The sequence below is a fragment of the Chelonoidis abingdonii genome, chromosome 4, assembly GCF_003597395.2.
Source record: "Chelonoidis abingdonii isolate Lonesome George chromosome 4, CheloAbing_2.0, whole genome shotgun sequence".
Lineage (NCBI taxonomy): Eukaryota > Metazoa > Chordata > Testudines > Testudinidae > Chelonoidis > Chelonoidis abingdonii.
Genome location: NC_133772.1, coordinates 108,193,407 through 108,215,888, shown reverse-complemented (window position 1 = coordinate 108,215,888; position 22,482 = coordinate 108,193,407). Strand labels below are relative to the sequence as shown.

At 37.7% G+C, this 22,482-nt stretch overlaps 1 protein-coding gene across 9 annotated transcripts in view; it reads right to left on the bottom strand.

Moving 5' to 3' along the window:
- The window catches only part of MIPOL1 (mirror-image polydactyly 1), a 274,230-nt gene that overhangs the window by 105,811 nt on the left and 145,937 nt on the right, over positions 1-22,482 (bottom strand). For all 9 annotated transcript variants that reach the window (XM_032789975.2, XM_032789977.2, XM_075065527.1 and 6 more), the window contains one exon: positions 17,662-17,769. In XM_032789975.2, the coding sequence (XP_032645866.1) occupies positions 17,662-17,769 (108 nt within the window). The remainder of the gene's footprint in view (positions 1-17,661; positions 17,770-22,482) is intronic.

Sequence of the window (22,482 nt, the reverse complement as noted above, 5' to 3'; positions counted from 1 at the left end):
AGAATATTGGTAAGACTAAAATTAGCTATGTAGATAGATATGATCTGGTGTCCTACTAAATGTAAGAAAAAAATCCAAGTGTTTTCAACTTGGGGTTAATGATTAGCTGCATAAAGAGGTCTGATGTCTCTCTCTCTCTCTCTCCTTTTTTTTTTTTTTTGGTATTGCAAAGGCAATACAGCCATCATGCAGGTCTGTCTGTGTCATTCTTAGGCCACTTTCAGGCAGATTGAGAAAAGCTGGAAAGTAAACACAGGTGTTTTAAAACTGGAGCCTCTGTCAGGGACAACCACAAACACCCTCAACTCTGGTGTGGCAACGCCTCTATCCCGCACTCTCTTTTTTAAAGCAATGCCCAAAAAGAAAATGTCAAATGTTTCACCTTTCACCACCTCAAAATAACTTGGAGCTTAAAGCATTGTTTGGCAAATCTCACGCAAATAGATCATTTTTTCATTTCTTTTCAAATGTAGCCAATTAAAAATTATCCACATAAAAATAAAGAGTCATTTTATTTCTATTTTATTTTCAAGATAAGTTTGCTGGTTTAACTGCAAGCACTGTGTTGCAAATTGAAAATTGCCCCCCCCCCCAAAAACTAGTTTAGACTGCTTGCTTCAGTTTCAGCTAAAAAAGATGAGTGGGAATTTTGCAATGCCTAACAGATAGACTTAATCCAAAGGATAAGATGATAAAAAAATCCATAGCTTTTTGGTCATTGTGCAAGAACAGATGCAACTCTCTAAAAGTACTAACTTGTTGTAAGTCAGCTATCTCAGGAATCTGCACATCCTCTTTAACAGCCACAAAGAGGTATTGGCACTAGACAGCAAAAAAATATGGTAAGTAAAAGTAGAACAATTCACCACCAATTATGTAATTAGTTTCCACTTAGGAAGTCAAGGTATTCAAAAATCATTAAAAATGTAATAGCTATAAAGAGACAATATTTCACCTTCAAAAACAGGTAAACTAAACAAATGTGGTTAACCCTGGACCAAAACCATCAACACTCCTCACAAAGTCTATAATTGGTTCATAACCTAAATATGAAGAGATATGGCAGATAAAAGAAGAACTCCTTAAATGTTATACTCAAAGTTGAATGAAACTTCCTCTCCTCCTTGCATAAGCAGTTGACATAATTCAAAAAGTAGTGTTGTTAAAAAAACAATGCCTATCAAAACCAGGTAGAATATTACTTATCTTAAAAGGATGATTTTTCTTGTCAGTTTCCACATCAGGACTCCAGAACAATTTTCTTTTGGAAATAGACGCTTACATGCCCTGAACAGTTTTAAAAACCAGACACCAGACTTACTGTTTGTTCCGTGTTCTAAGTTAAACAAACATGTGCAGTACTTCATGAGGTAGACAGTGCTCATGCAGACATTCATTTATGTTAAAACACAAGCAGTTTTGAGTTGGGTTTTTTGAATTTCTCAGTATGGTGAAGGGAACATATTGGTTTTAAAAGATCTGGCGGAGTGATCCTTAGCACCCTCCCATTCAGTTAACCTAACTGGGAATTCAAAGGTGCTCAGCATGTCACACATCAAGCCTTAAAAGAGCAACACTAGGTAACTCCTGAAATTTAAATTATACAAGACAAATCAGTTGTCACATTTAGTCATTTTTAGGCCATGTTAGATTGATATTGATTCTTTATGGAAACCTGGATTCACAAAACCGATGAATTATTTTCTAATGTGGTATTAGAAGTCTGAAGGGGTAGTATTTTCAAAGTTGCATTCTGTCAAGAACAAGAGGGAACAGAATGTAAATGAGAGTAAAACAAATATCAAAATTCCATCATCTTGCAGGGAAGCATCCATGCCTTGCATCAGCTCACACATACAGACAAAATAATGTAATATTAAGATTGTGACCTAATCCATAAAAAGCAAATAAATTATTTAGCATTAATTGTCCTTAACTCCGCCCCTGTACCAAGCATAACACATATGCACTGTAATATCACACACTACCCTGAAACCGCTGCACGTAATGGGGCAAAAATTAGGGAAAACATGTCAAATTTATACATATATGTTAGCTTGTTTTACTGGTTGGTGTTAAACTAAATTTTTCATAAACACAAGAAGGATTTATGCCTTCACAACCCCCCTTCATGGCAGTTTTTAATAGGAAAAAAAACCCCACAACATGTTTTTTCCAGGCTTCTTTGTTTTTTTTAATTCACACCATAGAACTACAAGATGCAGTGTGAATTTTGAGTCACATCTCTCATATGCATACTTGACACTAAAGAGAAAAAAACTCTAATTTAAAAAATTTGGATTAAGTACAAGAGACTTTACAAATGATTGTTTAATAGTGGTTTTAAACTGTGTGATATTTACCTAGGGGAGAGAAGCAGCAATTATGGTCCATTACTTACTTGTATGTCTGAAAACATTTAAAAAGTGTATTTTTAATCCGATAGACTGGAGTTGGTTTAGTTTACCAAGTCACTGGCTACCATTAAATAATGAATGATTATCTTTCATGCACCATGCAGCCGTCCTGGATGAAAACTAAGTCCTTCCAAGCCTTTGTGCTCAAAGTTATTACCCATACACAAAAGGAACCAATTTGCTAAGTAAAAAAACCTCATGCCCTGCCCCTTTGCAGTGCTGCGCACTCACAACTGCCACTAACTTTTATAGCAATTGGAGATACTCAGCACATCTGATTAATTACTGGATATATCTGTAAATTACCTTTCGGCAGAGACTTGTCATTTTCTGTGTGTCTTTAAAGCACAGTACTGTGGTGCTGAATGAAAAAGATATAATAAATTTTAATCAATTTTTGTTACGGAAAACAAAACTGTTTTTAATAAATGGTAGAAAATCATTTTAGATGCTTGGCTCATTTTATCTTTTAATAAACAAGAAAAAACATCAAACTGATTTTTAAAACTAAGGCCCCGGTCCTGCAAGTCTTATTCATGTGAGTAATACTTATTCACAGAAGTAATCCCATGAGTGAAACTCACTGAATTAGGCCCCAGTTTGTGAAAATGTTGTTTCTGGACTTGAACGTGCTATTCTAAGTTTTAGTCTGGAATGAAGTTTTTACTGTTGAGTTCTTAAGCCCAAAAGATAGGAGGTTAGAATGGAAACAATTTAGTAATGTGAATTATGCTGCTGCTAGAAAGTCAACTCTGCTTGGCAATTTTTTCAAGTCACTAAAGAGAGGAAACGAAGTCTGATGTCATTTTCTTACAAACATAAACAAATCTCAGCAAGACTGCAAGTCTCTTTTTCTTTTTCCTGAAGAATAACAGAAAAAAACAAAACTATGAGAGGCAGACATTCCTTTGTAAGGTTAGAGCTAATAAAGCATTTTATGTTGAAAAGTAGACATGACACAATTTGAGTTTAAAGGTGCATTCAGCTTTGTCCTAATATTTTAAATTGGACAACACTACATGTCAAAGGATGTTAACATTGTTTTGTGGTCCAACAAGTCACTCTGCAAGAATAATTTTTAAGCAGCTTTTCTTTTTGTTTCAGTTAAAATTAAAATCCATGCTGTCTAATCCTTGGAGTCAATCTGTAATTAAGGGGATTTGAAGAGAGACCATGCACTGCATTAATGACAAAATTTAATATCTGTTTTAATACTCCAACATCAGAAAAAAAACTAAGCAATACACAAAAACAATCATCTCTCTATTGTGTGTGAATACATAGTATATGCACCATTTCTATGTGTAGTAGCAATGCTATATTTGATGTCAGCTTTTTTGTTTCTAGAGTGAATATTTCAGGATTTAGTATCTTTGCAGCTTAAAACTGCATCTGGTTGAAAGTTGGCACACAGCACTAGTAGGCTAGATAAACAGATTTTATTTTATCTAGTATAGAAAATTAATGTTGGATGTATACTGCTTCTACTTGGAATTCCTAACAATCACACATTCGAGATTTCAGACACTTCCCCCAATACCTCCAACATCTAAGACAAGTATAACTCAGAGGTGAGAGATAAGAGTAGACAAGCAAGTTGACCAATTTTATTTGATATTTTGATTTTTTTAATAGGTCAATAAGTACTTTTATAAATTCTATTAAACATACTGCAAAAATGGTTTTTCATAATGTTTTTAATGTAAATCCACATTCTGTACTATGTATCACAGAGCACTGTACCTCTCAGTATAGAGTTTGATATCTCAACTATTTAAAACTGCAGCAGGTTGACACCTATTGTAGTATTGAAGCTGTTCACTCAGCTGTACACCTTTAAATGAAAACGTGATTGTTTTTAGACAGAAACTGATTTTAAGTAGTCATACTTTATTTTTGTACAAACTAGGGAGTAAAAGATCTAACTGAACAAAGAGTGCCGTTTGTACTTAGAGTGGTTCCTAATTACATTTTGGATGGGAAGGTTCGAAGTGATACAATATTTGTATTTGAGAAATGGATACTAACTTGGATCAGTAATTTTACCTCGGAATCAAGCATTTTCCTCAATAAAATGCCTACTTCTCCTGAGCCTTTCTGAAAATTGTATAGAACCACAACTTATTCTAGCAACAACTAATAGTACTGTACAACATACATATGTGCTTTATTACACAGATCTACACATAGCTTCTAATAATGTCACTGAATATTAAATGGTTTATTTTTCTACGGCAGTATAAGTGTGCATCCAATAGATTCACAAAGGTGCTCATCACAAAACTGGTGGAGGTGGTCAAGCTTCCCCCATTATATCTCATGGCCCTAGGATTAGAGTGGTCACCTGGGATGTGAGAGATCCAGAGAGGTCGGAGTGAGAGAGTGAAAACTTAACAGCCTAGTGGTTATGGGACTCACCCAGGATCCAGTCTTTGCTCCGATGAACACTTAATTATACAAAGTGGTTCAGCTCATCTAAAATGCAAGAGACCCACGTTTAAGTCCTGCTCCAAATCAAGCAGCATGGGGAGTGGAACACGTGTCCCACATCCCACGTGAGTGAGCTAACCACAGGACTATAGGGCAAAAGATTTATACGACATGAAGAAAAACCTAACCATCACAGCTTCCTTGAACAGTGCCTAAGGCCCGTTGTGAATTGAAGCCCATCCAATTTTTTTTTGGCTGAAATTATTCGGCAAACTCGTGTTGAATTTGTGAATAGTTTTGGTTGACTCAAAACTGCATTTTTTGGCAAATAAACTATTTGTTTGAAAAATTTCACCCAGCTCAATTACTTGCATTCTTAAATGTATATTATTCTAAAGCTCACTGTTCGGAGCAAAGCTAGAGTCTAGCACCCAGACCCAGAATCTTGGTGGAGATGAAGGAGAGGGCCATGGGGGAAAACTAAAAGATCAACTCAGAGGCAAATCAACTAGCCCCACTCCACCCCTCACCCAGTCCTATCCTGTGAGCTTCTGTGAAGGAAGAACCTATGAAACAAGACTCCATAGCCTTCAGGATGTGCATGTCCCCCATGTAGCACCCTCAAACACTTACACAGTAGAACTGCACCCCTCCCACACACCCACAAAGGTAAAGGTGGGATTTAACCCTTAGTTATGATCAAATGGGTGAGATTTTCAGAAGTGCCTTGGTGATTTGAGAGCACAAGTCCCATTTCATCCAACGTTGCACAATACCTGGGACAAACAAACAGACTGGGAATTAAACAGGTGAGGTAACTAGAGTCTCCAAAAGCTATTTCTGCAAACAAGTGACAAGCGGGAACCAAACTGCAAGTTCTGATGCAGCCCTTCTGACTTGATCTATGTACGCAAACCAAAAGGAGCTTCCCCACTCACAACAGCAGAACAGACAAGATCTTCAGATTAGGGGAGAAAGAAAGATGGGTTGGAGCAGATATATAGTATCTTGTGGCTTCTGAGGCAAGACTGATCAGCAGCCTTGAGACTGCATTAGGGCACCGTGCTTTAGTGTCATTGCTGCTACCCCCCCTTCTACTCAAAGTCACTCATTATTGGTTCTTAAACCACAATAAAAAGCCTATCCAATGGTGCATAAGACTGAGACAAACTGGGCAGATTTTCAGATACAGGGGCCCCAGAAGCCATTTTAGCAAATGTGTAAGACTAAGAAATATTTAGATTGATACCCCACCCCCCATGTCTCCTCAGTGTCTACCTCAGACCTAAAGTGGATTCTATTAACTCAGAGAGCCTTTTCAGATAAGGAGGTCATGGGTGGGTCAGAGCAAGACCTTTGCTATTTAACACTCCTTTTGGGAGAGGGCTTAGGTTACTACTACCTTTTATACATTTTATTGTAGGACAAATAACCAATGTGTCATCATGCACTCAGGCTCTAGATGTTGTTTACAGTTACTGCTCAAATAAAAGTTGTTTTCTCTGTGCATCCTATACGTTGACGATGTAAAGTAGGCCACAAGCAGGGTGCATGAACACGGAAACTGGGATTCGTTGCACTGTCACGGGTGGATGGAAACAAGACTTACATACAAAATTAAGTAAGTTTAATAATACTTCATAGCAACGTATTATTTGCCATAGCCATTCACATAGGTCTGGTACCTTGCCGCCAGGAGAAGCCTCAGAGAAAGGGAAAATAGAGACTGAACTAAACTTTTTTATTTGTTTGTGATGGAGCTATTCAATTAAAAAACAAAGAAGAAGTAAAGCCAACACATTACAGTAACAGAAAATAAAAGGAACAGTAAGGAAAAATGCTCTATAAAGTTTTAGTACAAGGTCTGACTCAAAGCCAGATGGCGAGAGCCACCTGCTCCCACCTGGCAGTCATAGCTCATATAAAGGGGAAAATCCCCAAAGCGATTACAGTTATCCAAATTCCAGTATGAGGAAATTACTTCAGGATCAGATCATGAAAGAGAAGAAATAAAACAGAATCAATGCAAAAAGAGTCCAGAGTTCAACAATATGCAAAAGCTTCACAGTACCTATAATATTCAGAGTGAAGAACTGCAAGCAGCTGCACACTACGTTGCTCTCAATACTTTACTAATCCAACAAGATTCTACTCTCTTGACTATGATATGGTGGCGGTGGTTGATTCATGCTCTTCAGTCTTCTCTCTTCCATGCTGTCTCAAACCCATTTCAGATCAGGACCCCTACACCAGGACATTTAAATCCCCATTTTATTTACCTATAGTGTGTGTGTGGTGACAAGTAGCTCAAGCAGTCAATGATGCACCAAATAAAAAATGTCTGACAGACACAGCATCATCTGGGACCAGAGTAACATTACTGTTGTTTCATTGCGGCAATCACCCATTTACCATTGCTTTTAAAGTTAAATCCTCTGCCTTCAGAATTATCAGATGTTATCAAATATTGGTTCCAGACTCATCAAATTGGCTTTTGTCATGAAGGTTCACACCACGCCCAGGAATAAAAACAAAACTCCCCAAAGAACAAAGATGGAGGAAAAAGTTTTCAAAACACCTAAATGGCCTAGGAGTATGAAGACACTTAGGTACTTTTGAATATTGTATTCAGATAAAGCTCTAAAATTTGGTACACCTCTACCCCGATATAACATGGTCTTCAGGAGACAAAAATCTCACCGCCTTATAGGTGAGACCGAGTTATATCAGGTTTGGTCCAGTACAGCGGGCCGGCAAGAGCCGATATACCATGCTGGACTGGACCGGCTTCCCCGGTGGCGATTTAAAGGGCCCAGTGCTCCAGTCCCTGCAGGGACCCCTGGGTCCTTTAAATCATTGCCGGAGCTCTGGCAGCAGGGCTCGGGCGGGGATTTAAAGTGCCTGGGGCTCCCCACAGCAGCCAGAGCCCAAGGCTTCTTAAATCCCTGCCCGAGCCAGCCTGCCAGAGCCCCGGATTTAAAGGTCCCAGTGTTCCAACTGTTGCGGGGAGCCCCGGGCCCTTTAAATCACCACTGGAGCTCTGGCAGCGGGGCTCGGGTGGGGATTTAAAGGGCCTGGGGCTCCCCGCTGGTTTACCATGTTATATCTGAATTCATGTTATATCGGGTCATGTTCTATCAGGGTAGAGGTGTATTGGGAAAATTTCTTGTACTCCTTCCCACATAAAGCAAGTCTGTCTCAGTTAGCATGAGTCCAACTGTACAGCCTTCTGAAGGAGAGGAACAAGTTAACTGATACATTTTAGACTCCTCTAAAAATCACATAGAACAGTAACTATTCCATGCTTAATAATGAGACAGTTTTAAGGTCTAATATCTTATAACCTATTAGCTGGAAACATGTCTGACACAACTGGAAAGGTGTGAGTGGGGGAGAAAACCCAGGTATAAAGAACCTATTTCTAGTCCTGAAATATTAGACCTTAACCTACCCCTCGCCGAAGACTAAAGCAGATCAGCATAATTTTTAAATGCAATTCTATATTTGGGGGAAGGGAAGAAACATTTTTGTAGTAGGTTTTGATTTGTATTGCACTGCAGCTAATTGAAAACTGCTGGAAGGCTTGGAATGTCCAGAGTAAATCCCACTGATGATGGATTACTGGGCAGAATGAAGTGAGATGGTCAAATGTGTATGCTAAATTAGTTAGCACATAGATAACATCATTATATATGGAACAGACATAAACAAGTATTGTTCCAGACATATGTCTATGACAATGGATTCAGACGGAAGACACTGGCTGAGGGTCTCACCACTGGAATTGACCAGGGAGCAGAGCTAAAGAAACTGGAGAGCAGGTGAATGGTATCTGATGTGTTTAAAACTTTACACTGCTGGCAGAGGAAGCTCTAAATGATGATCAAACTTTCTCCACTTGGAGTTCCACATAGACAGAGAATTCCCTGAAGCTGTGTGGTCATCTGTGGTCTTTTCTGCCCCACTGTGTCTGATGATGCATGGGCTGGTTGCCAAAAGTCTATGACATATCTTTAATGGGACTTATAGGACAGTAAGAAGAAAATACACTCAAATCACATTGGACTTGAACATGAACCCGATTTGTTATGCCAGTAATTGTAGATTGCAGTTTTAAAGTTCCGCTAGTGCATAACACAGCTGCTTACACAGAATCCAACCCTGCAATCCTTAGTCATGTTGACTAATACTTAAGGCCATTTAACTCAGTAAGACTGATCATGTAAGCACTATTCAAGTTGAGTGAGGGTTGCAGAATTGGGCCTAGATGTAGTGAAATCCCACACAGACACAGAGCACAGTCAATATAACTTAGTCCACTAGCAAACAAACGTTATATTTAGTCAGAGGTAAGGTTCTGGCAGAACACACCTCATCCACCCAAAACCGTAAAACATGGAAATAAAAAGTTAAAGGAAAAGGCAAGTGTATTCCTTTCCACCTTCGTATTCCTTCAACATTGTCAATAACACACTCCCATGCTCTATGAGGCTTTCACTTCCATCTGCAGCAGATACCCAAAAGCAATATGCATCCCTGCTTCAACAAACGTACACTATAACGCAAAACTTTAACAGTGATCTCATATGCTTTTACATTAATTATATCATCAGATCAGCACATCTGACTGTCACACATTCCATGCACTTGTGAAGTTATTTTGCCTTAACACTGTTGAGATCACTGTTGCACTTGCACTCAAATGGCAAAGCCTTAACCTGCAGTGCATATTGCTTTTGGGTGTCTGAGATGTAAGTGAAAGCCTTCCATAGTTTTCGTGTGCCTCACTGGACAGCTCCCCTGAGTCAGGGAGAAGAGAAGCTGCCTCTGTCTGGGAATCAGAGGAAGAAACTGAAGCTGCTGCTATGTCAGTCCTGCTGAAGAGCATGAGAGGTTGTAACATGTCTCAGTGAATTCTGTGTCTATAACATTCCATCTCCATTGAAAAGTTCCTCAGCATAAGTACAGCAAGAGCAATCCTCCATGATGGGCAATGACAACCTAACTGTTCACACAGGAAACTTTCAAGAAAAAATCTATGTAATCACTCACTTCCCAAAACACTCTGTCACCTCTCATAGACTTCTGGAAATTGGACACAGCCAGGTGCCGCTGCAGCAGCAGGGTATGCATTCCTATACTGCACCAGCAGATCTGCCTGTTTCCCTCCTCCTTCCATGGCAGTATGAAGGATACATCTCAATCTCCAAAACGAACAAAACGTTAGTAATTGTTAAGAAAGGAATAGATAACAAGACGGAAAATATCACATTGCCTCTATATAAATCCGTGGTATGCCCACATCTTGAATACAGCGTGCTCATGTGGTCACCTCATCTCAAACTGGATCAGATCCCTAGATTTTACCCTTACTATTTGAGGTGAGGGAGTATAGTAATTGTCAGCCCTTTTGTAGAACAGCTACTTGAGGAAGACTTGACACTCAACTTCTCAGAGGGTTACACAGCTATTTACCTGTCAGCAGTAGAATATTGGTGATTGGAAACCCTGGATTCGATCTCTGACTCCAGGAGAGCATTGTAGTTTACTGCAGTTAGAGCTAGGATAATCAAAACTGACTAGTTATTCAAATCTTGGGATGCGGAGGGCCAAAATGGCCTCTGACACAACTTAGAGAAGCCTAAGGGGTGCTCTAAATTGTCCCACCTGGAGTGGGCCTCCTGTCACTGCCACATACCATATGCAGAGAGAAGGAAGCATGAGATGTAGAGCCAGGCAGTGTAGGATTTACCTACTCCAGGGGAATTTTTGACTGAGCCTTTAGGGCAGCTTTTGGGCCCCCTTGCGCAGCAGGACCAGGAGCTGAGGATCTGGCCTGAATGTATTAAGTTCTTAATAAAATCATGAAAGTGTATAGGATGAATTCTACATAAAATTACAACTAGAGAGATGGCCAGGCAATAAAATACAATAAAACAATCACAGCCAAATATTAGCATTCTAACAGCTTTGAAGGAGATGTATAACCTTTAGAAAGTGTACTGATATCACACTTGGCTGGAATAAACTCATTAAGTCATTAAAGGTCACCTGATTTGTTTATCATTGTGAAACAGTCTCCCTTCCCCCATTTTAAGGGTTTAGCTTAAAAGTAAATTAGTGTGTCTCTTTGGTGTTTAAAGCAGATTAATAACAGCTTTACAAAGAATGTGCCACCTAATTAAAATTTGCAACATAAATCATAAGCCTTTGAAAAAAAAAATCACCCCTCTAAACTTTGTATTCAAATCCAGTTAAATATGTTCCGTGAGTTTTCACATGAAGTTTATGATTTCCAAAGACGAATTCTTTATTTTTTCTTTAGCAGAGCAAAGAAGATATTCACATAAAATACAATAATGTTATGATGATGGTGACTGAGGTATGGCAGAAACATTTCCTTTTCTTTTTTTTGAACATATTCTCCACAGCTAGCAACTACAAAAACAACAACAAAATAACTCAAGGTGGTATTCTAATACTGATGAAGAAAACTGTGATTCCTGAACATTGCACCGTTTAATCGAGTCAAGTATTTCAGTGTAATGTGGGAATACATTTATCAGAATCAGTAGAGATCAAGTGTTAATTACGAAGGCCAAGCACAAATGAATAATCTTATATATAGACCCTGACATATTAGTCTCGTAAAGCACTTTGCAGATCTTATTTTATGAAAATGTACTAAGGGTCTATATACATTTGTGCTCTTAGGAAGCAATTATTTCTAAAAGATTTAGATATAATTCAATCTGGAATATTGTAAGAGATTTTTATTTAAAATGGTTTCAGATAGAGGAGGATTATATTACTTTAAAATGAAAACACTGATCCAAATTCTCCTCACAGTGACAGCAGCACAACTCTGCGTGTCACTATGAGAAGGATTTGGGACCGACATTTTCATTCAAATGAGTGCGATCCTCTAGTATGTGGGGGAAAAAATGTAAAATAAAATTCAGAGCACAAATTTGGCATCAGTGGGATTGGATCACTCTCACCATCAGGAGCATTTGGCCCATTACACTAATTAGTCACATAAATCCTAAACCTCATAAACTGATCTGCATGAGAGAGATTGGTTTAAACCAACTACCTTACCAAAAGAGTGAAGATAAGATGTACTGTATGGTAAGCTAATGCAAATAACTGACATGGAACTAGAGGAAAGCTGTATACATGTAATAGCGTCACAGTTCATACATGAGGCATGATCCTCAGGTCTGACACAAGACCTAAGAGCTCACAAGGGTGGCTTTACTTCACCTTAGTGTCCCTCTAATCTGGGTGCAGGTTAGGGCGTGGTTCACCCCTCGCACAACTTACAACTTCTGCCCAATTCAATTCCTTTGCTATGATCCTAGGAAGTGCTGAAAGTCCTCAAAACCCACTCCAGCATGACGGTAACTAGCACCTTACTGAAGGTGGCCTGTGCTCCCAACATCTTACAGAAACAACCATTTCACAAGAGACCCACATTACAAACCATATTCAGCAGCTATTAGTGAAGGAGAATACATTCATTTTAAATTATTTACTTCTGTCTCATTTATGAAGTTAGTCATTACATGACATTTCATATTACCTTTTTTTTAAGCCAGAGAGAATTCTAAGGCATGAGAGCGTTTCTGGGAAGCATTAAAGCACTCTGCAATTCCCTGTCTGTCTTCCCCGCTTTGCAATTTGCGGAGAGATAGTGTGAAAGGTTCTTTAGCTCATCCATAAGAAGAAAAAACCCTATTAATCCTTTATACTGTACATTCACTTTCTTAATCCCCCACTTCTTTACTTTAGCAATAACACACCAGAGGCCTCGTAGCCCTTTTCTGAGACTAACTCAGCACCTTTATATAAACTATTACCATTAATTACCATTCATTTGTAAGGAAAGTGATATGCTCCAGTCATACAGACATTTATGCACGTGAGTCACTTGACTTCCATAAATGAGTTGATGGGATCATTCATTTGAAGAGTAAATTGTGTGAGAGTTTCTGGAGGATCAGGGCCTTACTGTTATTTTTCAGCTTTTCTCTTTTTATTTTATGAAGGAAAGAGTTGCTCAATTACAAAACAAGTATTCTCTTACTCAAAGGTAGAGTTATGGTTGCTGCCACACAACACTGCTTCCTGCTTCCCATACCCGAGCATCCCAAATCAGAGCACCTTCCCCTAGGCTAAGAAGCTCTTTCCTTATCTCTTTCCCCTTATCTTCCTCTCCTTCAGTCAGTCCCTGCACACTGCTGGTGCTCCATGCAAGGATTGCAGCAGTCCTGTCCTACTCTGGAAATAAAGTTGAATGATTTTTTATGAAGTTTGGCAGCTTGTTTTAGGTATCAGCCACTAAATCTCAACAATCCAGTGTTGTATGTTTAGTGGGGACATTGCTCATGGATTTTTCCCTTTCTTTGAATAACAAAGTGTAAGGAAACCGAAATTTTAAAAACAGGTAATTATCTGAGGAGCTGTATCTCAGAAACCCTATGAACAAATGACCTCAACTTTATATCACAAACTCTACCTCAGGCCCTGAATTGTCATAGCAATTTTCAACCCAATCTGACTATGCATGTGGACTACAAAGAGTAAATTGGAAGGTATTAAAATTCATTACAAAAGTTCAATAAGTAACCTTAACTCTAATCCTATATTCCTGCTCTCTCCATCCTTTCTATACTTAAGGGTGCAAATATCTTTCTATTGTCACCCTGATTTTGATCCCTCCTTTATTTTTTTAAAGAAAAATCCAAAAGGCATGAAGCTTCTCTCTCTTTTTTTTTTTTATTTTACTCTCACCATAATAGATTATTCTGGCAAATTTGAGGTGAATTGGACAAGAAGAGTTAAATTTATGGGAGTTTGAAAAATATGAAACATTTCACCTTTTTTTTTTTTTTACATTGGTGCAGAGTGGACAGAGTAAAGGTGGACATCAGCCTTGTTTCTGCAGTGTGAGGTCTCACAGCCATATTTGGAGGATGGATTAAGTATATACATGGTGATTTATATATGGAGGGCATGTGATGCTGGCAGACCAGATGCCAGCTCTTCCCAAGGTTGTAGATGTCAGCTCAGCATTGACAAATCTATAGCTGGAAACTAGACCAGCTCACCTGTATGTTAGTATTGTTCAAGATAGGTATTAGAGCTATAGGAATGTGTTTAGTGTTTAGACACTATGGAATGCTTGTAAGTTGTTGCATGCATTGATTTCACTTGTCATGTCTGTATCCCACGCTATAAGGTGATATGTAAGTTTTGCTTTATAACTGTAAAAATGCTTGCTCTGAACCTGTGAACCCAGTCAGGAGGAATGGTTCATCACCCATCAAGAAGGACTATCAAAACTAAATAGGCCATTGTGGTACATCACAATACAAAAACGTGGTTAACAGCCCTCTCACACCAGTGAAGCTTCTATGTGCAAGAAAGGCTGTCCCATCAGCCTGAATTCTGTAAGAAGGGGATAAAACAGGAACACAAAAAAATTCTCTCTCTCTTTTTGCTGTTTGGCCTCTTATAGCACCGGAGCTAGGAAACAGAAACAGAGATCCCCAGGGTCAACCTGGGTTAGCCTTAAAAGACATTCAGTGCTGGCAGATTACTACAACTCCATCACCATTTGGAACCATATACTGTAACTCATTTGTATATATATGTTTCCTAGTTTAACCTGTAAATAACTCTCTCATTTCTTCTTCCTAGTTAATAAACACATAGTTTGTTTACTATCGGATTGGCTACAAGTGTTGTCTTTGGTGTGAGATCTGAGGTACAAAATTGATCTGGGGTTAGTGACTGGTCTCTTGGGACTGGAAGCAAACTGAATCTTTCGTGATCTTTGGCATATGACAATAAACTATCACTAAGTCCAACTTGCCTGGGTGGCTAGATAGAGTGGATTGCCCAAAAGGACTATCGGTGACTCCATGGTAAGACTGTGGTGACCGAGAGGATATTCTGTGGCTGATGTGAGGGGGCTCCTAGATTTGTAACTACTCTATGTGTGGTGAAGGTTTATGGTCACTGTTAGAAGCATACCAGAGGTGAGACCTGGTGGTTGGAAATGAGAAGTGGGGGAGGAATCTGTGTACGTGCATATTTTCAGTCATGCTCTGTCTCCCAATAGGATGTTTGTGAAAATTCTGTCACAGTGAGCTCTTGTGCTAATAGTCATAGGGGCGGGTGGTTCAGATTGCCATGGCAAGAGGAGGGCAGCTGCAGGAGAATAATATGTGATTTTTAAGAAAAATTACTGATATAAACTTTTTACATCTAGTGATTGGTTTACATTTTCTAGGCTATTTTTAAAACAAAAATGGCTGATTAGCTTCGTGTTCTAAATGAAAGCTTAGTTACACATCAAAGACTACAAGCACTCCTCATGGGAGTTTTCAAAGGTTTTAAGTCCCTAACTCAAATTAACCACCCAATCTTTCAAAAGGTATTCAAAAGGGACTAGTTCTCTCTGAGGACAACAAAATACAACAAATCTGGGACTCACTAGATTCTCATAGGTATAATATTAAAAAAACCCAAATGCAGCTTTTCCAAAATGAAACGGCTTCCATATTTCATATCTCCAAAACAACTTGACCAATTAACCTCTAGCTTTGCAAAATGAAATACGCCCGAGAAAGGCCAGGTAGAATATAGATTCTTTGAGGACTGGATACAGGGACAGGAATAGCAGGATTAAAAATAAAATCTAGTTTCAGTTTAAACTATTAGGTCATACTTATGGCTCTGAAAATAAAATAACACAGTAAGCACCATTTCAGATAATATTAAAAGGAAAAATTGTAATTTCAATAAAACATTATTGTTTTCTGATGGAAAGAATCTCTCCAGTAACTAGGGGCGCTGGAACAATTTTTATAGTGAGGGTTCTTAAGGGCCATTGAACAAAACTGTAAACTATGCATATAATGGAATCCACTTCAAGCCAGTGGGTGCGGCAGCACCTCCAGCACGCGTAGTTCCAGCACCCATGTGAGCAATTATTCAATGACATTAAATAACTAACTTAGTACAATTATGGGAAATTACTTAAAATCTTTTAAACATTTACTATTTGCAATCAACAGAATATCTGCCAAACACTAGCTTTTAGTGACTCCAGATTCAAGGCACCTGTATTACTGTGATCATAAATGATTCCAGGGTCTATAGTTTCTCTCTATGATGTCCATCAGTTATTTTGAAGAAGGCTGTACTACTTTTGATAGCATAGACTACATTTTGCAACATTCAGCAAACATTTCACTGGCAACCTTAAATTCATGCAACATTTGATATTTATGTGGTATAGTCTTTTCTAGTTTATTCAATAAAAAGCTGTTTCCAAAAATGGTCTCAAAAATTGCACAGCAATTTTTGGCTACTAAATTTATGGGCATGCTGTTTTATATGGCCAAGTTTCTGCTCAAGCAAAAAGTTGGATTTGCGTATGCAGCCTCTATTCTCATTCTTACATGCAAATCTGAACATTTGCATGTACAAATATATATGTATGCAAAATTAAGTCAGCAATTTTAGAAATTAAGTGAAGTCTTCTCTGAAAATTCAGCCCTCTACATCCACAGTGATAAAGTGCTGTACCTTCTTTTTGTAATTAGTGAAGGAATAACTAAACAAGTCAGCTGACAGTCACCATGGTCTGCTTGAGAACCTGTCTCAAATTTCTGCACACTCAAGTGCCTTTTGCGCATTCCATAGTAACCAACCGTGGATCAGCTTTATTGTCAACAGAAAGGCCAACTTTTAATTTATTTGTTGCAGCATGAAGGTTGCACATGTCACTGTATCCTGAAAGTGACCAAGGGTAAAAAAACAAACAAACCCATCTGACTAAGATGAGTTGTCTTGAATTGTCTTGCTCTGACCAAATCTACCAAACAAGAATGACAATTCTCTCATGCTCTCAAGAGTAACAAAAGAGGCTAGGCAACATTTGACTATAAATGAGATATGTTCATTTCCTCCTGCCTAAATAAAACACAATTTTGAAGTGATAAGATTAAAGAGATAGAGGAATACTGGCTTCTACTGAAGATTTATTTTCATTCCTTTGCACATAAACAGGAAATAGATTTCTGAACATATTATTGGTTGAACACACTTACAAGTTTTTGCATCTTCACCAAGCAATTTCTCTTATACTGGCAAGTAATGGTGCCTGCAGTTAGGCAGCTACCACCATCAACAACATCACAATGCTACTTTCTCAAATCAAAGTAGAAAAACCCTATCAAATCTCTTTATTGTCTTTTCTCTGTCCCCCTGCTCCTACTCTCCTAATTTTTATCCTTATTGACATGGCTTATTATTCTTCCACCCAGTTCCAACTGAAATAAGCTACCGTTTTGCAAATAGTAGTCTCAACTATGTGGTCACTAGTAGTATAGGTCAATAATGTTATTAATATAGCACATCCTGCTGAGAGCAGATCAAACAGCCATGCTTTAAAATGTTAGTATTGTGCAATTGAGACAAATAGCAGCAGTTTTCTACACATTATAAAAATTTAATATTGCAAGGACAGAACCAAAACCAAATCTAGTGCTAGTTACCACAACACAACAAATCTCCCATCGATTTGGAGAATATATTCTTTTTTGTTGTTTTCATACAACACACAAAATCAAATAATACCATAACAGAAGGGTGCTGTATCTGTGTTTAAAGAAGGGGTTGTTGGCAAACACCACAGCTCACTACTGCCGAAATGTACACAACTGATATATGCAGCATGGAAAGCTGGCACCATGGGCTTACAACCTTAATTTGCCTGCAAGAAGGAACGGAGATTTACCTTCAGAGCACGTTCTTGATTGTTTTCAGCAGTCAGATGTCTCGTGTTGTTTGCTGAAGTCTGGTTCTGCTCTTTCAGATGATGAAGCTCCTGCTCCAGCCGTTTGCACTGCAACGAGGAAAGAATTCCATTAAGTAAAGGAGATGGGGCATATTTTTTTCCCCAAGAAGCCAAATGAATTAATGTAAATAACACCATCACCATTTTTGCCATGGAAAAAGCTTCCAGCAAAAGCAAGTTGTAATCAAAGAGGTGAAATCATATTAGATCTATACACTACACACACGCACACACGCAAATCAATCTTTTATTCATTGTCTCGTTCAGATCCAATTGTTTGAAGGAAAAACTTATATATCAAGTATAGTATATCAAGAAACTCTGCCAAACAATATTTAAATATATTTTACAAATGAATATGACACTGAGCCAAATTTTAGTCTCAGCTGCCCCAGTGTAACAGAGCAGAATTTGCTCTATTATATATTTAAATATAATTGAATATGAGAAGAATAAGTATGTACCTTTCCAAAGGAAATATATGTATAGATTTATACAGTACATATTAATAAAACTCAGACTGCATTCATTCCCAAATGTATATCAGATCTTGGACGACAACTAGTTTTAAAAAAAAATGTTTTTTAATCATCAACTTCTTAAAATGATCAAGAATGGGACAGAAAATGTTAGTTTTTCCTGTTCTGACTGTGTGCATACAAACACTTAAAGGAGTTAACTTCAATAAATATTTTAAAGGCCAAAGTATTTAGGATATTCAAATTGGCACCCAAAGCAGATTTAACCAATTTTCAAGATAGCAATGAGGGGCAAAACCCAGCTATCCTGGCTTACCATAATAATTAACAATTAACAGAAAAAACTCTTATAAAAACAGGGAACGGGGACCAAAGATGAAGATTCAATGTCTTACTATGGGCATGTAAGAGGAATTGCTAAAGCAAAACTGAGAGAAGAGACTATATTAGCTGAAAACAAAACAAAATACTTTTAGCATACACCATATTACTGGGAAGCAGAAGGAAGTAATTATGATAGCACCATTGAAAACCAAAGCATGGAGAAGCTTGACGGCACAGCATCTGAATATTCAAAGATGAGGAACATAGTCTGCTGAATACTCAGAGTAGGCATAGAGGGAAGGGAGAAAATCAAAGATGTAATGGCCACTAGCACTGTGATCTCAAAAATAAAAATTTAAACTCAAATAATATTACTAGGGACAGATAGCTTATGACCCTAGATTATTCTGGAAGCTATGTAAGGAATCAAATTTCCTATCAAATTTATAATCTGTCATGATGCAGGACTAGCGAGCAAGGAAGCATGGCTTATGTTAGCCCCAATGTTTAAAAAAGGTAAATGGTTCTGAACCAGAAGACAACAGGCTAGTGAGTCTATCTACAGTCTCGAATAAAATTTTAAAGCTATAACCAAAAGTGCATTTTCCAACACAGGTTTAGATAACACTATTTTATTTCCTTCTTTAAACTCTTAACCACAAATAATGGACTCTGGGCCCCATTACCAAACACTCGCACCTAAACTGGATGTCAAATCCCAAGGCTTGCATGGGTATCCAAATAATGGCAGTTGCTCAAAATGGGCAAACAAGGGCTGATCTAAGCACCCAAATGAAGTATCTGGGTGTCTATTTTATGTATTTGCATATGAATCCTGAGTTCAGAAAAGTTACCAGCTCTAGTGAAGTTCTTCTTTTTAAAAAGAGGGAATATTTCTGGAACTAGTTTATTCTCTCAAACTGGTAGTAGCGTGCAAGTATGCTAACTGTATCACAGCTATTTCATTTTTGTAGTGAATAACAAAGGAGAAAAAGATAGAGAAAAGACAAAAGAAAAATCTGTTAAAGTGCACCATTATGGATGGAGGTTGTCTATTTTTTTTTCCTCGTTGAAGCCTAAGGCTAAGATAATATATTAATACATTTGATTTGATTTGTGTATGTCTGTGTTTATTTGTATAAAGCAATGATTCAAGTACAGAATATAATTTTAATGCTCATTTTTACAGAAAACAGCAATCACAAATCATGTCCCTAATATGCCTTTTCATAACAAATGTGCGAGAAGTAAGGTGGTATGAAAATAATGCCAACAACTCTGAATCGGTTCTAATTAAATCCATGTATATGTGGGTACAGTTTTTCTGGCATGCAGATTCATAACACCAGAGTTTTAAAAATCAGTTAGTTAACTCATTATCACAAATCATGAGTTTTCTGTTTCAACTTAACGTCAGCAAAATTGCCATTTCAACCTTTCAAAAATGCCTTTCTTTAAAAACAAACAAACTTTTCTCTTGAAATCTCTTAACAGTATACTAATTGTATCAATGGCACTTAAACCAGACTGGGGTAACAAGGTTATAGGCCAAAAATTTAATCCACCTGAAAAATATCACATATTTTTATTTACACTGCCTCCTGGCTCCAAAAATAACACTGGTACATAGATAACATTAAAACTAGTTATTGGATAATTCAATAACAAACCTCACGTGCCTGATGTTTTGCACAACTGCAGGCCTCTGTGTGCACTTCATAATATTATTCTATTCTATTTGTTTCACTCTTGTGAAGACAGGATATTGACATAAACAGAAACAGCAAGATTCTTGCATTATCCTAGCTACTCACAGGGCAAGAAGGCAAGTCAAAGAGAAGCAGCACAAAGCATGCATGCCCACACATCAAAACAGCTGGCAGAATTAAAGGTATGTCAATTTCAACAGTGTCTAAGTTGATTTAAATATGCCAGATGTGCACTTTCCCATCTTAAGTGAATAAGATGCTCTCATTTTCACTAAAAACATTGACAATAGAAAATCAGGACTAGTATTGCTAAAATCCATTTTAGGGGCATCACAAACCCCCCAAAAAACAAACAAAAAAGAAAAACAAAACCCAAAAAACCCAAAACAAAGTTAGTGACTTAATTTATTTATACAGGAGAAAAAGTGTCTAATTAATTAAGTCTATGATAGTGTCACCCAAGTAGAAGAGACAAGTCCCTAATTCATTTAAAATAATTCATTAACCAAACCTGTCGCAGGTACATCACAAATCAAATTTATTTTCATCAGTCCAGGAAATAACAACTAGCTATGCCTTGTCTATGAAGAACTGTTGTTATGGTGACAATTTTTTATTGATATGTTAATGGTGGATATAGCATAAAAATCATAACTTCACAAAAATGTACAGTTAGAATATTTTTAGCATTAACAATACTGTACTAAAAGTACACACCTTTTTCACAAGGGCAAGAGTATCTGGAATTCCTGTGCAGCCAATATTTTTGCTGTTTGGAAGGAGTGGAATATTAAGAACAGTTTTAGACAATGTGGGCCTTCTACTCATTTCAGCCAACATTTTTTGACTTCTGTGTTGTTGGTTGTTAGCAGGTCCAATAAAAATGGATGTTCTTTAAAAGAACATGTGTTTTTATTGGTTACCCACTTTGCTGAAAGATGCCAACAGCTGCAAGGATGAAACTGGACTTCCTTCTAAAAACATGTATAAAAATCTTTTTGGAGTAGGGAGGAGAGAAGACATGACCCAGTTTAATACTGACAAGGAAGCATCAGATATTTGCTTTTAAGGCCTAAAGGAGGAAATCTTTTATTTTTAGTATTATAAATGCGAATTTCTAAACCCTGCTATTTCAGATGTGTGAATATATTTATTTGTGAAACATTCAAGCTATATCCTAGCAATATCAGAGATGAGTGAAACTATTTTAAAATGATACATCAACTTAAGTAGATTTTGGACTATCTACAGATTCTTATTTGATAGAAAACTGCTCATGCAGAGGAAATCCTGAATTAAGCATTATATTATGTAAAAGGCAATAATCATTTAGAAATCTGTCTTTCCTAGTTCGAATATCTTACACACTTCAGACACAATCATGGCACATATGCACAGGTCAAGGGGGAGGATAAGCATGGAGTAGAGTACTGGAGACGTAGCTAGGAAGGGGTCATTAGAGCCTTGGTGAAGGACTGTGTCGTTTCATGGAGATTTCATACAAGTAACCCATTGAAGATCAGCTAACTCATGTAAACAGATTTTACCACCAAGAAAAGCTGTGTAGTCAAGATATGCATTGCCTATGCAGAGCTCCGGTGTGTAATGTCAAAACAGGGTGAAAGGATTTGATAGAAAAACAGGAAACACTTTCCTAAAGAACAAATTATTTAAACATCTGGATGTACACATTAGCTCTAAAATTACCAAGCTTAAGTTGGCTTTGCCCATGTCGTCAACAGCCTCTAACCCAAACAATGCTCCTCTTTAAACCCATGCCCCAGCTCTGCTCCCTTAGCAATAAGTCTTTCCATTTTGTACAGCAGTTGCCAGTAAAACATTAACATTTCCCCACACTTGCACTCACCGTTTTATTAATTTTCTTCTATAATTAATAGGAAACAACTGCAATGTCTAGAGAACCACTGCATGGTAAGTGTTGATATATGGTGACACTTTAATGGTGATCACCACACAATCATTCAAAATGTAATCACTTTGGACTTGATTTTTATATTCCTCCTACTGAATTACGTATGTATAGAGGGCTTTAGTTTTACATCCATGAATTTCAGAGAGGTAGTGAGAAAGAGACAGATATGATGGGCAACATAATTAGCATTTGCTAACCAAAGGGCTGAAGCACTCCCACCCAGCTCAGCCAGTCTTCTTCCCTCCTCCTGCTAGGCCTGAGAGCAGGGTAGTGCAAAAGGATCCTCCAGAGAGCTTTTCACCACTGTTCCTTGAAG